Source organism: Serinus canaria, chromosome 1A (assembly GCF_022539315.1).
Source record: "Serinus canaria isolate serCan28SL12 chromosome 1A, serCan2020, whole genome shotgun sequence".
Classification (NCBI taxonomy): Eukaryota; Metazoa; Chordata; class Aves; order Passeriformes; family Fringillidae; genus Serinus; species Serinus canaria.
In genome coordinates this window covers 48547520-48562440 of record NC_066314.1, presented here as the reverse complement: position 1 = coordinate 48562440, position 14921 = coordinate 48547520, and the positions used below count along the sequence as shown (strand labels likewise).

The 14921-nt window shown below is 37.5% G+C and overlaps 1 protein-coding gene across 13 annotated transcripts in view; it reads left to right on the top strand.

The window, feature by feature from the left end:
• TNRC6B (trinucleotide repeat containing adaptor 6B) overlaps positions 1-14921 on the top strand; it is a 133445-nt gene that overhangs the window by 91029 nt on the left and 27495 nt on the right. For 12 of the 13 annotated variants that reach the window (XM_050982500.1, XM_050982496.1, XM_050982520.1 and 9 more), the window contains 6 exons: positions 673-831; positions 3155-3333; positions 4545-4619; positions 5927-5972; positions 10567-10715; positions 14318-14443. In XM_050982500.1, coding sequence (XP_050838457.1) covers positions 673-831; positions 3155-3333; positions 4545-4619; positions 5927-5972; positions 10567-10715; positions 14318-14443 — 734 coding nt within the window. The remainder of the gene's footprint in view (positions 1-672; positions 832-3154; positions 3334-4544; positions 4620-5926; positions 5973-10566; positions 10716-14317; positions 14444-14921) is intronic. The other variant, XM_050982503.1, reaches the window with a different exon arrangement.

Below are 14921 nucleotides of genomic sequence, written 5' to 3'. Positions count from 1 at the left end.
TAAGCTTCCCTTTCTCTGGACTAAATAGGATTTTTTATATTTAATTATTAGAGAAATGGGGAGAAAATCTTTACTTATTTTTAGTCAAAAACATTTTGCTCTGAAACACTCAGTTAACACTTTGAATTTAATATGTCTGTGACAGTTTTTTTTTTTTTAGGCATGTTTGGCTTTGCTGTATGATAAAGAATACTTGGAGAAATATTTTCTTTGGAATAAGGACAAGAAAAAGTTATATAGCCTGGAAATGTATTAAGAAATTGTTGTTGATAATCTTTTCCTCTGACTCAAAGACACTTGAAAGAATTCTGTCTTGATATAATATGTACTGCAAATATGTCCTATAGTCAGTATATAAAACCCTAAGTTAGATGCTTGTAATTAGTCACAAAAGTTCACAGATAGGAGGACAGTATTACATGATGGGTTCATGTTTAATCTAGGAGAAGAGTATTACTCATCATAGCATTCTCTTCCTTTTCATCCCTGGAGGTCAGTGCCCACTCTAAATTAGTTGTGAATGATTGTCAATTCTGTTGTACTCACGCTGCTGAGAACCCAGAGTACTCAACAAGATGAACGAAGCAGTAAATTAAAGAAGTGGTGCTGCACTGCAGTAAACAGTTCATTGTCTGAATGGTCTGTAATAAAACCTCTTTCTCCTTTGTGCAGTCTGGAGCAAAAGCACTCCACCTGCTCCAGATAATGGTACGTCCGCCTGGGGTGAGCCAAATGAAACCAGTCCCGGGTGGGGTGAAGTAGATGATCCAGGAGCATCGACTACAGGCTGGGGGAATGCACCTTCCAACGCCCCGAATGCCATGAAATCTAGTGAGTATGGGCCAGATACCAGTTTCTTTGCAATTGCTTTGGAGATTTTTGTGTCTGGCCTTTTTGACATAGGTCACCTGTGGAGGAATTGTTATCTGAGGCCTAAAAGCAGTGTTGAATATTTTTAATAGGGTTTTGATGGATAAGTATTAAGTGTTTGTAAATGACTGAAACTTTGTCTTTTAAGGTAGGAAATTTTTTACTAACTAAGCAATTAAATGAGCAGCTCTGATTCTGGAAATGCTGAAACACAGTAAGGAAATGTGTATTTTTCTCTTTTTCTCTGGCTGCCCACTTGTTACATGATAAGTCACCTTTTCTGATCGTATCCGGAAAAGGCATGCATATTACTGACAAATTTCACTGTGGAGGCCATCACATCATTATCTATGCTTTGACAATGTAATTTGGCTTTGAATGGTTTTTTTTAATTGTGTGAGAAAAATTGTAACTCTTAAAAACTGCACTTTGTAGTAGAACCTAAATGCCTACCACAGTGTCTTTCATGTATGAGATGTTGAAATATTTTGAAAATTTACTTCAGAGTTAAGATTTTGCTATATTAAGAGTTTTTGTGGGTATTATTCTTGATGATGTAAGTTGTTTGTATCATTTTTATTTCACTCTCTTAAAGGAAGAAACAACAAACAAAAGCAATGTTATTGCCAAAGTCAGTAACATTTGAATGTGAAGTTTCCTGCAGAAACTACTGATGATGTGCCAGTGTTACTAAATGTGACTTGATGATACCCACTGTAAAACTGCTTCCAGCTCAGATGTTGCTTTTGCAGCATGTAGTAGTTTGAAATGAAGTGCTGTGTAGATAGTTTGCTGTTGGGTCATTCTCCCTTTCTCCGGTACCAATTAAATAATTTGGCCATTTCTGAAGCACAAAAGCTTGCTTCCTTAGTGTTACTGTTACAGCAGGCTTTTGTGGATGAGAGGCTTCCCTTGCCTGCCGCACAGACTTGGCATTTTGAGGATGCGAAGCTGATTTTAAATGGCGGTCTTCTTTTATCTATAAAAAGATACCTAAATATGACCAAAATAAGAACTTCTGAAACTGATCCATTGAAAATTCTGTTGATTGGTTAATGCTTAATGCAGTTATTTAATACTGTACATGGTCACTTGCTTACCATGACTGGTCTTCATGTGTGCCATAACCAAAGAACTGCAACCTATACGTGCTGTTCTGTATGTGAGCTGTCCCCAGCTCTAGAGCAAAATCTAAGGACAAGATACAGACCAGCTGTGATCAGAAAAAGGAAAAAATCAGTTTGGAGCTAAAGAAGGAAGCATAGATCAGTATCTACCTGTTTAAAAAAGTACATTTATGTAGTTCTGCCAGCATTGCATAAGAATATTCTGGTGAAAGTTTCATGTTCAAGAGTCCTAGAGAGCTGTCAGTGCAGAAAAATAATCTCTGGTCATTGTAGTAGCATAGTATATACTTAAGCACTGTCACAAGAAATAAATGAAAGCTGCAGGGACTACTCAGTATAATTTTTCCAGGATATGTTCTTGATTCTGTAGTCATAATACTTTATTGTAGCCTTTTCTCTGTAAGTAGCAGGATTAAAGGGCCGTGAGGTAGATTTTTTTCACTTGGACCAGTATGTTTCATAAGCAGCCCTCAGTTTTAGTACCCAATTGAACAGACTTTAAAAAGCTGTTACCTTTAAAATATCTGAGTATTTATTTATGATGCATTTTAGGGTATCTCTTAAACCACCATAAAATGCTGCTGTATTTATTTTCATTATGGTCAGGGTAGAGATCCCCATGGTAGACTAATTGCAATTCCTGACTTTTTTATATTCAGACATGTTGGGTGTTTGCCTTCCGATTCTACTTAGTTGTTATTCCTAAAAGTTGTTTTCATAATTTTATGGAAGAGTGTCGGGCAAGGGGAGTATTAAGGTTTTAAATTGAGCGAGGTATTAATTGATAAACCACATGAACCAGAGTCTTCAGCAACCCTGGTTTTTGTGTGTGCTTTGAAGGCTTTCATTTGCACTCAAAAATAGTAGGTTGCCTTTTAAATGCAGCGGTATCTGTATAAGAGGTCCCTATTGCTATTATATCTTTAAAGGTTTGACATTTCTTTAAAATAGTTGCACAACATGACATGTGAACGTGCCACCAAATCTCTTGGGTTTTGGAATTCATGCGCACGTTTTTGCAGCTGTTAGAGTGAAGACACATTTTTGAATTTTTTTTTAATTCCTTTGCGATTCTGATGATCTCAGCCAATGTTTCACCAGCTGCATGGTTTTGTAGACTGCTTTTGAGATTATTTTTTTTGTTTGTTTTTCTAAAGGTTCTAAATCTATGCAAGATGGCTGGGGAGAGAGTGATGGGCCAGTGACAGGAACACGTCATTCCAGCTGGGAAGAGGAGGAGGAGGGAGGAGTCTGGAACACAGCAGGCTCTCAGGGAAGCAGTTCCTCCCACAACTCAACAAGCTGGGGACAAGGAGGAAAGAAAACACAAATGAAGGTAAAATGCTTGAATGACTCATTACTACTCTGTTGTCTGAAAACAGTGACTGATATGTTAGAGCAATATGTAGTTATTTTTTAAGAAGGTTTTGCAGAGTTACAGCAAGGTGCCTCTTAAACCAGTGTAAAAAAAGGGAGGTTTTTGAATTTGCTTTAATATATTACACCTGTTATGACTAATAAATCTTCCAGTGGGTGTCGAATTCATTTGGTTTGTAAGCTCCACAGCCATTACTAAATGAAAATAAGTATCCCAAGGCTGTTTCTCTTTTCTTGCTGACACATCTTAGTTAGGCTGCTGCCGTTGTTCTTGCATAGCCTGCTGAAGTTTGCATTCCACAGTCCCTTTGGCACATGAACTTCTTATTTCTAACTGTTGGATTTATGTCTGACTTATGTTTGTTGTTGTTGACATTTGGCCTCAAACAGGAGCAGGAACTTGGCTGTAGTCCTGAGTAAATTTCTTTTTAAGGTTTGTTTGCACTGAAGTTCTTTAGTACAGTAACACTTGTTACTGTACTAATATTAGAAGGATTGTGCTGTGTCTGCTTCTCATGAAGTGGGTAGGGCAGACTCAAAAGGCAAGGCTCAGCAGTTTCCTGAGACATGAAAGTACTACTGTGGTATGGTAGGGAGTTTGACAATTCATGTTTTGCAGAAATTATTTTCAAGGACTTTTTCTTTTTCTCACTTAAGGTTTTATTTTAACAAAAACACCAAAACAACTGAAAATGTTTTCACTGTTGAACTGTGTTAGTATTGGTTTTGGTGGTCTCTAAATTACACTAAGACCAAAGAGAGACCCTGGTCAGCACAGTGCCTCTGCAAGAGACATCATGCTAAAGGGAAGAAAGGAAGAAATCTGCCTCTGAATGCACTGGATTAAAGGATGTATTAAACTGTAACAGAAGGAAAAATAAACAATGTTTGCAAAGCTTTCCAGATTGCAGAATGAAACTGGAGGTGTGATAAACATTCCACATGACGCTGTTCAGCCAGTTTGGAATATCTAACAGTGGGCATTTGTACAAGACACAGTATTTGGTATATGTTTCCAAACATGTAAATACGTGGAGTTATTTTTTCAGGAGATTAATTTCTCTGGTACCAGAATTTTTATTTTAAACCTGCACATCTCAAGGATAAAGAAGAATTTAAGGAATCAAGAAGTTTCTTAAAAACATTTTACTCCTCTTTTTTTTTTTTCAGTGTGCATTAAAAGGAGGAAATAGTGATTCGTGGATGAACCCTTTATCCAAACAGTTTTCAAATATGGGCTTGCTAGTAAGTAATTTTTTTTTTAAAGAAAGTGCAACTTCGTGAAAGAGCTGTAAGCTTTAAATAAGTCAAAATATCAACTGTTTCACAGTTACTTATCTGCATTTGCTATGCTGGGATGTTGATTGTAATATCTGTAGTAGCTGGCTCAGAATGGCTTCTTAGAAAAACCCTAAATCTACTTTGTTTCCTAAAGTTTTTTTATGATAGCTACTGCTCTGAGGTTGCAGTTTTCTTGCAAGTAATAGATTTGGGAGGGGGATGTGTGTTTTCTTATTTTGTTTGGTTGGTTTTGGGGTGGGAGGATTGTTGCTTTTTAGTGTGGGGTGGTTTTATGTTGCTTTGGTTTTGGGTTTGGGTTTTTAAATTTTATTTTCATAACATGCTGTTAAGAGCACTCAAGATAGAGGCTCCTGCCTGTAGTGTCAGACATCTGTGATCAGTCCAAGGTATTCATTCTGAATCTCGGCCACCTATCAGAAAGGGAGATTTACAGCTCTGTGTCTGTCTTGGCTGAATTTATATTTGAAGTACAGCAGGGTCTTTTTAGAAAGAAAAGGGCTCATTATGAATCCATAAGTAAAGATTGTTTGGTAAAGTTGAATAAATAAATATCATGGAGAAAAGGACAGAGCTGTAGGGAAGTATTTCAAATATAATTCTATATAATTTTTTCTATAAAGGAACTTCTGACATGCTCCAATTTGTAAAATATTTTGCAGAATATTGTGCCAGTTGTCATCCTGTGAAGCAGGAATACAATGTAATACTGGCTAGCAGAGTATAACAATACAGAGTTTGTGTGAGAAGTCTCAAGCACAAACTGACACTGACATGCTTAGGATTAGTTTGCAATGTCTTTTGGCTCTTGAGCTCCACTTCAGTTTGCTAGACAGTAGATGCTTCTGAAAGCTATGTCCCAGACTGCCAACTGAAGAATCCCATGGCAGTACATTTCAAGATTTGATGGCATGACAGGTCATGAGGATGAGCAGTCATTTTGGCCAGTATTTTCAGTTTTTTGTCGCTCAGCCTCTGAAACACAAGGCCAGAGGTTCATTTATGGAGCAGCTGTCTGTCCATCTTCCTCCATCTGTGTGTCTCCTTTCACGTGGGTAAATTTGCCACGCACAGCCTTATGGGGTTGAGGCAACGTGTGCCCAGGGTGATATCAGAAACCCTCGTGTTCAGTTTTAGTTTAAAGTAAAACTTTCATTAGCACATGCATGTTCTTTCTGCATTCTACCTTTCTGAAATATTTCTCAGCATTGAATAGAAGTCAGAACTGAATTGTGTTTGTTTTTTTTCCCCAGAGTCAAACTGATGACATTCCAGGCAGTAAGATGGACTTGTCTGTAGGTGCGTATATTTTAATTGCAATGCATCTGAAATGTGAGATCACCTGTAGTGTTTTTATGAGGATGACCTGCTGTACTCTGGAAGGGTTTGATTCTTAGTTTTAGCACTCCTCATAATATAAGGGTAGAGTAAAAAGCATCTTCCATCCTGTCTGTAAGCTTTGACTCTGATGCGCAAGATAAGGATGTATACTTGTACAGAGCCAAGCTATAACTTGGGGCAGTGACATCTTTAGGACTGTTTTAATCTTTTAAGTTTATATTCATTGTTACTGTTTCAAGAAAGTGAAAATCTTTTTCATTTGATGGTAGAGTTTCCCTCCTGCTAGTAGGACATCCCATTTACTACAGCTTGGTGGAGGTGATGTGAGGGATCTTCTCTCATGGATTTCTTCAGTTGCATGCCTCAGGCTATTACAAATTACTTTTCAGTAGAACTGGGTTTTATGTTCTGGATAGCTTCACTACAATTGCTACACAGTTTAAGCATCATGGACTGTGTGTTACCAAAGGCAGAACTGTGGTAGTCAAGACTTACTTGCATCTAATGCCTGGTCTGGATTTGGCATTCTAATACAATCCAGACAGATGCAGTGTCTCTCAGCTTAGAATCTATTACATTCTTAAATTTCTGTCACACTTCATAGAGGATTCAATTGTTGATTTTTCCTAGAATTGCTGTCTTCTCTGAAGTAGTGAGGGATCTCAGTCAGAGATTATAAGAATGTTTGTTTATTTATATGGTACAATACAGTTTTTTGAAAGGTAACAATTTTTTGGTCTCTCCAGTTTGGCCTCATGCATCCTCCCTAGAACTAGGGCTCTGATTGTATCATGCTTCTCTAAAGAATGTCTAGGTGGAGATCAGTCACCATCATGGGTGTTCAGTTCTCACCTGCCTTCAGATGCTGCTGGTAAAAAACAGATCTAAGCAAATACAAATGAAGAGGATGGTAGCCTGGATTATGTTGATTGTAGCTCTCTGAGTTTCTTATCTCCAAATTAAGGATCCAATGGAACTTTCAAGGACCCTTAGGCCACTGGAGCTTCTGAGGAGGTGACTGCTGCTCAGAGTATCCTGTGAAAGGGTGCAGCAAGGCTGCATCTTTTACCTTGATATGTTGCTCTTCTTTAAGTTTAGTGTGCCCATTAATGGTGGCATCCCTTGATCTTAGGTAGAGCCATTTATTATGGCTTGTATTCTCTTTCAAAGGCAGAGAATAAAACAGATGTTCTTAGGTTTTTCTGTTCTGTATTTAGCAGTTTTGCTCTTGTTGCTTATGGCATTTTTTTGTGGAAAGCTATAAGCTGTTTTGCTCAGCCCAGGTCTACTTCTGAACTTTAAAAGTTGGACTTACTTATGACGTAGGCTTGTTCTTCAACTTGTTTTCACTCAGGATTACAGCATACCATGTTTTTCTGACTGCCAGCATGATGTTTTCTTAGTTCATTGATAAATGCACAGAGTTAAATCTGTGCTTGGAGACCACATATGTCAAAGAAAACTTTAGCTTTAGTATGATTAGATCATCATGCACTGTCAGTAATTTTTACTATGTTGGTCTCAGACTCCTTGTTTGAAAGTGTTCCCTTTATTTCAAGTGCTAGAGTAATACTTTCATTTACTGACCAAGACGGAAAAGAGATGGATCGATAACATGCCTGAGGCAGGTGTACTTCTTTTCTTCTTTTGTCAAATGTCTTTATTGGATAGCTTGTCTGCTTTGAAAATAGGATGTAATTTTTCTTTTCCCCATTGAAATATTTCCTGTTCTGTAAGTTCTGAGACATAAAGTTTGCTACAGTAAAGTAGCTTGTCAGAACCACTTAATATTTTGTATTTTCTTTTCCCCTGTTTGACAGTCACCTTTGTCTGTTTTTTAATATGTTAGTTAAAATCTCTGCAGATCAGAGAGTTCGCAAATCACCTGTAAATGATGAGAAATGAATTAAAATTTTCTATTTCTAAATTACATTACAAATGTAATTTGTGCAGCCGGCTGTTGTAAATATGTTACAAAGCTGTAACTTATGTAGCATTCAGGTGAAGCAGCTCAGTATCTAAGTGCATGTGGTTGCTCAATAGGCTTGGATGATGTAAATTTATGGTAAAGGTATAAAATCAGTATCTTAAAAATGTCTTTTTGGTCAAGGAGAAAATGTTTCAAATTATTTTCTTCATTTGGGTTACCCCACTGGGTGTATCTATTTTCACCGTGTTGAGTCTCTTGTTGGCAAATGCTTTGGGTAACTTTGCTCAGCAGCAGTTTGTGTCTCCTACTTCCCAGTGCAGCATCATATTATATAATTCTACATGGAATTCAGGTTTCTTTTTCTTCTTTAAGCTCTGTGCATGTGGTGGGGAAAGATGTTCTTACTAGAAGTTTTTTCCCTCACTAGGGAGTGAATGTCATCTTCCACGTTCTTGTTTGATATTGCGCTTTCAGTGTTTTTCTCAACTCTTAATAGTGGGAAAAATCCAAGAACTGATAGGGTCTTTTTTTATTAAGGCGGTGTAACTTTTAACCTCTTCTATGTTTCTGCATGTAGAGAATTTAGGGCTTCGTATTTATTCATATACAAGTGTTTTTGCCTACTGTAGAGGGTAATTCAGACTTTTCACATTTTGTCAGTTGCCTTGCACTACAGAAGGTAAAGCGATTCTTTAGACCCCCTCCATTATTTATAGCTTTAGTGGACAAGTTCAAAAGACAAGACTCACACTACACTTTTCAAGGTTGCATTAGAATTTTCTGTGAATGGGATAAAGGAATGCAATCCTTTCTCTCAGTGAGGCCTTGCTTATATTGAAGTTTAAGCAGCTGCCTCAGCACTAAGTGACATGCAAATCTGTGCTTCAAGCCTTCAGAGGTACCCTTTTAATGCTCTCTGTATTTTACAAGGCATCATTTAGTAATGTTTGAGGATTTGATTGGATCATCAGGATAACCAGAGAGACGGAAGGGTGTTTCTGTGGCTTAGTCATCTTGTGTTGGCATTGACCCAGTTTCATTTCAGTGATGCAACTATGCCTCGCTTTCAGTTTCTTTTCAAGCAACTAATGGCCAGGGCTTCCTGTGTGGAATTAAAGCACATGAGCCTTTTGGTGCATGTTGCTGGCTTTGTGTGCAGTGGTTTGATGTAGGTATTGACAGCACTGAGCTGTTCATGACGCTTTGTGAGTGCTTTTGCAGAGCCTGTTGTAGCTTTCAGGATGTGTTAGAAAGGGATCAGAGAACCACAAGCTCATCCAGGTCAGTATGACTCCAGTTACAAGCCAAGATATGTAGGTGATTTTTCAACTGTCTTGTGATAAATGATGTTGAAGGCATCTGAGAAGATGAAGCTGAATCAGCTTTGAAAGCTGTGTGGGTAGGAAAACCCCATGCAATTAGTGGTCAGTTTCATAGGTTCTTGGCTATGAAGATGTTACGGCATCGCTGTGAATATTAATAGATTGGGATTGGACATTAAGAAGAGATGGTGGATTTAAGAAGCTTTTTCAAAAGACACTGTTAAAGTGATTTGCTGTCTGCTCTGATAAAGGTTCAGGGTTTTGTCAGTGGTAGGGTAGGTTATCTATCACCAACTTCCTTTGGAAAAGTCACAGATTTTCTTGTTAATTGTGCTGACATGTTTTTTAAATGATTCTTGGAAAGACCATCTGTGCTACTGACTAAACAGTATTCTTTAAAACTAAAAATACCAGTAAAGCTTATTTCTATCACATCAGTATTTTAAAACAAAGATGTTTTCCATCTACTTCATAGCAATATGCATCCAATAGCTTACAGGTACCACATCTGACCAAAAAAATTGTTCCTTGGCAACAGTTCAGCGTGCAAGGTGGAAAACTTCTTCCAGTCAGCTCTTTGGCTGTTGATAAAGCTTTTGGAGAAAATCGGTGTCTTGTTCACTGTGTATGTTTCAGTTTGGTCAACTGTTACTGACATCTCATACTTCAGCAGGTTACTGACTAAACAATGGCAGGAGACTTTAGAGGGTGTTTGAGAAGTGTCTGTGTTACTGGTTGTGTTATCATGTGCAGGCTGAAGGAGATTGGTTGTCTGTCTGAAGTTACAATATACCTGTTGATGTCTTGTATTTAAGAATTAAGTTCATGTTACTGTAGGACAACCTTGACCAAATAATGTGCATGTGACCAAATTTTTCAAATTATCTCAAATAATTTTTCAGTGTCAAACTCAGCAGAAGCTAAGCAGAATACATGGAGAACGTGAATAGTAGTCTTTCTACATACTGAATCCCAAAAAATTACAGTGCAGGTCTTGGGAGACATAGAGAACTAGGTATTAATTAATATAATTAGTTGAAATGTTTATGTTTATATCTCTACATAAATTTTGATAAATACTTCACATTAAGCTGTATAAAGTAAATTGGCATTTTCAGTGTTAAATGAAACTTCCTACATTTATTTTTCAACACTTTTAATACCAACTGTAGCTGTGCTAAATTATAAGACAGATGTAATTAATACCCTGATCTTAAAGAGTATTTCTTAGGCTGTGATCCTGCTGTCATGAGATTATTCACACTAATTTCTTTTTTTTTTTTTTTTTTTTTTTTTACAGGTGGTCTCCCAGATAAGAAGTTTGAGGTAGATAAACGAGCTGTGAATCTCGGGGATTTTAATGACATGATGAGAAAGGATCGATCTGGGTTCCGTCCACCTAATTCCAAAGACATGGGAACCACAGATAGTGGGCCTTATTTTGAGAAGGTGAGCGAAATATCTTTAGACAAATTAATATCAACCTCTTTATTCAAGATCCCAGTTTTTACCCTAGTTGTCCGCAGGTGCTAGATATTGAATAACCCTGATTGAGCTCACTAGTAAAAGGTGTGGGGTAGTTTTATTGGTAGAAGGAATGTGTGTGTATAAAACAGGTGTCAGATGTGCATTGACAGAGAAAATTGGAGAGTGAGGCTTTTTCTTCCAAAATAGACTGGTTTTGATGTAGACAAATGGCTTTATTTTTTCTTGGAAGGGTAAACTACTGGTAGCAATAAAATTCATTATAGGTTTCATCATGATGATTCTTTTGGCTACTAACTGCAGTTATGTATTGTAATGAAAATTGGTTGAGATCTAAGTAAATATAAGTAATCACAGTCTTCTGAATATTTTTCTTCTTTCATGTCTGGCATTTATTGGAAACACCCTTTCTAAATTCCACAACCCCTTATGCTGTATGTCCGTGTACTGTAAGCTTCTGTACGACATCTGTTTCTCTGTGACATCTGTTGTATGTTATGATAGTGTTTCTTTCATATCCTTGCCTATTTTAAACAGAAGCTTTCACTGTTATTATCAAATAATAATTGCTTCACATTATGAATTGGAGAGTGTCCAATAGATGCAGAATGCTCTAGGGCTGTTTTGGTTTTTTTTAGATACAGTTTATCACATGTAAAATGGAAAACAAATTTGGTTTAAAAATTCTGAAGGCGTGTTAACTATCTAGGAATTTTTTAACTCCTCCATTTTGGTATAACAAGCCAAAAAGCAGTTTTGTCAACTCCCTCTGGTGGCTTAATTAATAAATATCATGAGCAAAGCTAATGCGTTTCCTAACAAATTATGCTGGTAGGTGTGTGATAACATTAGGAATTCATTCAAGATTTGTTTGCTTCTGTAGTGGTAATAGCCACTATCAGAAATGAATTTCATGAGAGTTCAAAATGTATTTTTAAAAAGAAAACTTACGAGTATCTTCTTGGGCCAAAATCTTAACTGTCAAGTGGTCGTTTGAATCAGAAGTTTTGTCCTTGTAACTGCAATTACAAATTAACTTTGCTTCTTCCTAGTCACTCACTGTCCCTCTTTCTCTCCTCTTGCGTTCTGTTGCTTCACTAACCAACTCCTGCTGTTGGCTAACTGCTGCTTCAGCTGACTTTGCCTTTCTCCAATCAAGATGGGTGCCTTGGGGATGAGGCTCCCTGCTCTCCCTTCTCCCCTTCTCCCAGCTACAAGCTGTCTCCCTCTGGTTCCACACTATCCAACGTCAGCCTTGGGGCAATCGGCTCAGGGCTCAGTCCCCAAAACTTCGCTGCTAGACAAGTAAGCAGGCCACCTTATAAGATGCATTGTTATAAGGCTGCAACCTGGGCTTAATCCTGTTTAGTTGGTTGCTTGCATTTGTTTTTCTGCTGAATAGGTTAAAATTGTTGATGGAAATTTCAGCTGTCTCAGGCCGTTGGGAATCAGTCCACTTTGGTTCCTAGCATCAGAACATACTTGGTCTGGTTTTGTTGGCCTCTTCCTAAATTGCAGTGCAGCAGCAGGTGGATGTGCTTTTCAGAAGCCGTGAAGTTAGTGTTATCCTTTATTTTCATTGCTGGTTTAAAACCCGGTTAGAGGCTGTTGATTTGCCTCATCAAACCCAACACTGAAGTTTTTCAGACTCCACTCAAAGACCTTGTATGTAGGAATGAGCCTGTAAAAAGTTGCAGTGATATAGTGCCTGTTCCCTTCTCCCTTCCTCACAGTTCAAAGTAAGGATTCATTTGGTAACATTTAAAAATTCTTGAAGTAGCAATATTTTTGTGTACAGGGAAATAGTGGGGAAGTAGTTAAGTGATTAACAGCAGTTTGGAAGATTTTCTGGCGTTTATATTCTGCATTATTCTAGAAGAAATTACTTTAGGAATACTAGGAAGTTAAAGAATAGTACCTAATTATTGCAGCTGGTCTAGTTTATGTAGTCATATGCCTAACATGATGGTGTTTCTTTGTGTTGTCTTTTTGTTTCTATGTGACACAGTGTTGAACATCAGATTAAGTCCAAAATTTGCAGGCATGTTGTTGATCTCAGTGTGCAGAACTCTTGTTATAGAGAGGAGTTATCTTGTTATAGAGAGGGCTGAAAGTGAAACTGCAGCTTCAAGGCCTCTCAAAAATTTTAATGTGTAGTTGACTCCATCTGGCTCTTTCCAGAATAAAACCTCTTGTCTTTGGGGATTTTTGTTAGCCTTCCTGCATGCTTAGAAGTTGCTTCTGAATGAGAAGATACTTTAGGTGGAGGGGGATGCAGGTAAATGAGGCAATCCATAGTGCTGCCAGTATAGAAAGCAGGAGGAGAGACTTGTGTTTGAGCAAAAGGATAACAGAAAATACACAGTATTAATGGTAGGAGTATTATGCACAGTCTTATGATAGGATTTTTGAATTCCTGGTACATAATGAAAGGAAAGGTTTTAGTGAAGGACTGCACAAACTCAGTTTGGAATAATGATGGATTTATGTTGGGTGCAGCAATGCTGGCATGGACAGGCAGAATAGGGAATGATGGCTGAAAAGTGGAAAATACACTCTTCAGAACCCCAGGTATCTGAGGGTCACAGGCACCCTGATAGCAGGAGAAGGGAAATTCTGAGGGTCTTGAAACTGAAAAGACAAATTCATGGCATATAAGGATCCTTTGGAGTATGAGCTTCAGCTTTTAGAAGCAAGAGAGTGTAGCTTAGTTAGTGTAGGAGACTGTTGATAACATTTCTTGCTTTTTTTGAAAAATGTTACCAAAAAAAGCAAGAAATTGCTTTTTGTGCAATGTCTGCTCAAGAGGCTGAAATCATGAAACATAATCACAATTTTCTTGGGTCTTGTTCATGCATTAGGGTTTATTGCAGAAGTTGCTTACAATTCAGTAAATACTTCTCATTAAAAAACTCAAACAGCAAATATTCTTGTATTAGAAAATAAACCATTGAAAAAGACCCCCACAACTATTTTTCTCACTTGGAAATTTTCTTCTTCAGATTTAGTGGGAGAAAAGGGGAAGGAAAATAACCAAATCTAGAATGTTGAAGCTTTCATGGCAGAAGGGAAATTTTTGAAATTTGAGTTCTAAAATAGTATTAGTTAATGAAAGGCCTGCAGAGGAAAAAAAATAGCCTTGTGAGTGATATCTCATTAATTTACTCAGGAAAAGTAGCTGTCTTCTCTAAAATGGAGGACCAGAATTCATATTGATAGAGTCTTGCCAGTTGGAATGGAGTTTTTAGTTTGTTGTATATTCTCCAAGTTTTTATTTCCCAATATATAAAGTGTAAAATATTAAAACATTAGATTTGTCGTGTCTTGAAGTAAGTAGATAAGCATGACCCTTCAGTGTTAGAGGAGAAACAACCTGCATCTCAAAAATATAGTACAGTGGCTTTAACCCAGGTAGAATATTACTGATTTTAGCCAAACGTCTGTAATTCTAAGGCAGCTCTGTTTAAAGTCAGTAACTTGGCTCATTGTTACTGATATGTAGTTATTAGCATAGAAATCCATGATCCTGCAAGATTCATCTTCTCACTACTGCTTTAATTTTATAGGGTGGCAATCATGGTTTGTTTGGAAACAGCACAGCACAATCGAGGGGCATGCACACACCAGTGCAGCCACTAAATCCTTCCCCCAATATCCGGGCGCAAGTGCCTCCCCAATTCCTTTCTCCCCAGGTAAGGAATTTATAGCAACTGATTACAAGTAAAAGTAGAGCTACAGCCTTCAGAGCACATCATTGAGGTTACTTATACACCTGTCTTGGTCTCAATTTGATGTTAAGAAATTGGAAAACTGCATAAGATGAAAACATTAAAATTCATAGCATTAGCAGTCTATCTTGTTCCAAGGCAGTTGATGGTAAATGCTCGCTACCAGTATTTTTAAACCTCACAAGTGAATTTGGGAATCCTGTGTCTTATATAGGCTTTTGCAAAGTATTTTTAAAGAACAAATAAACGTGAAAGCTTAAAGTGTTTCTGAAGTGTGACAGGTTGCTTAATTTTTTTTTTTAAGTAGTCTTGTCCTGTGCTTCCTGTCCCCCCCAAAAGAGAGGTTTGCTGAAGGGGCTGCATGTTACATTTACATTGCAGAGCTTAATTTGCAGACCTCAGGGTCTCCAAATGTACAAGCTTACCTTTTGCTTTGGACTTG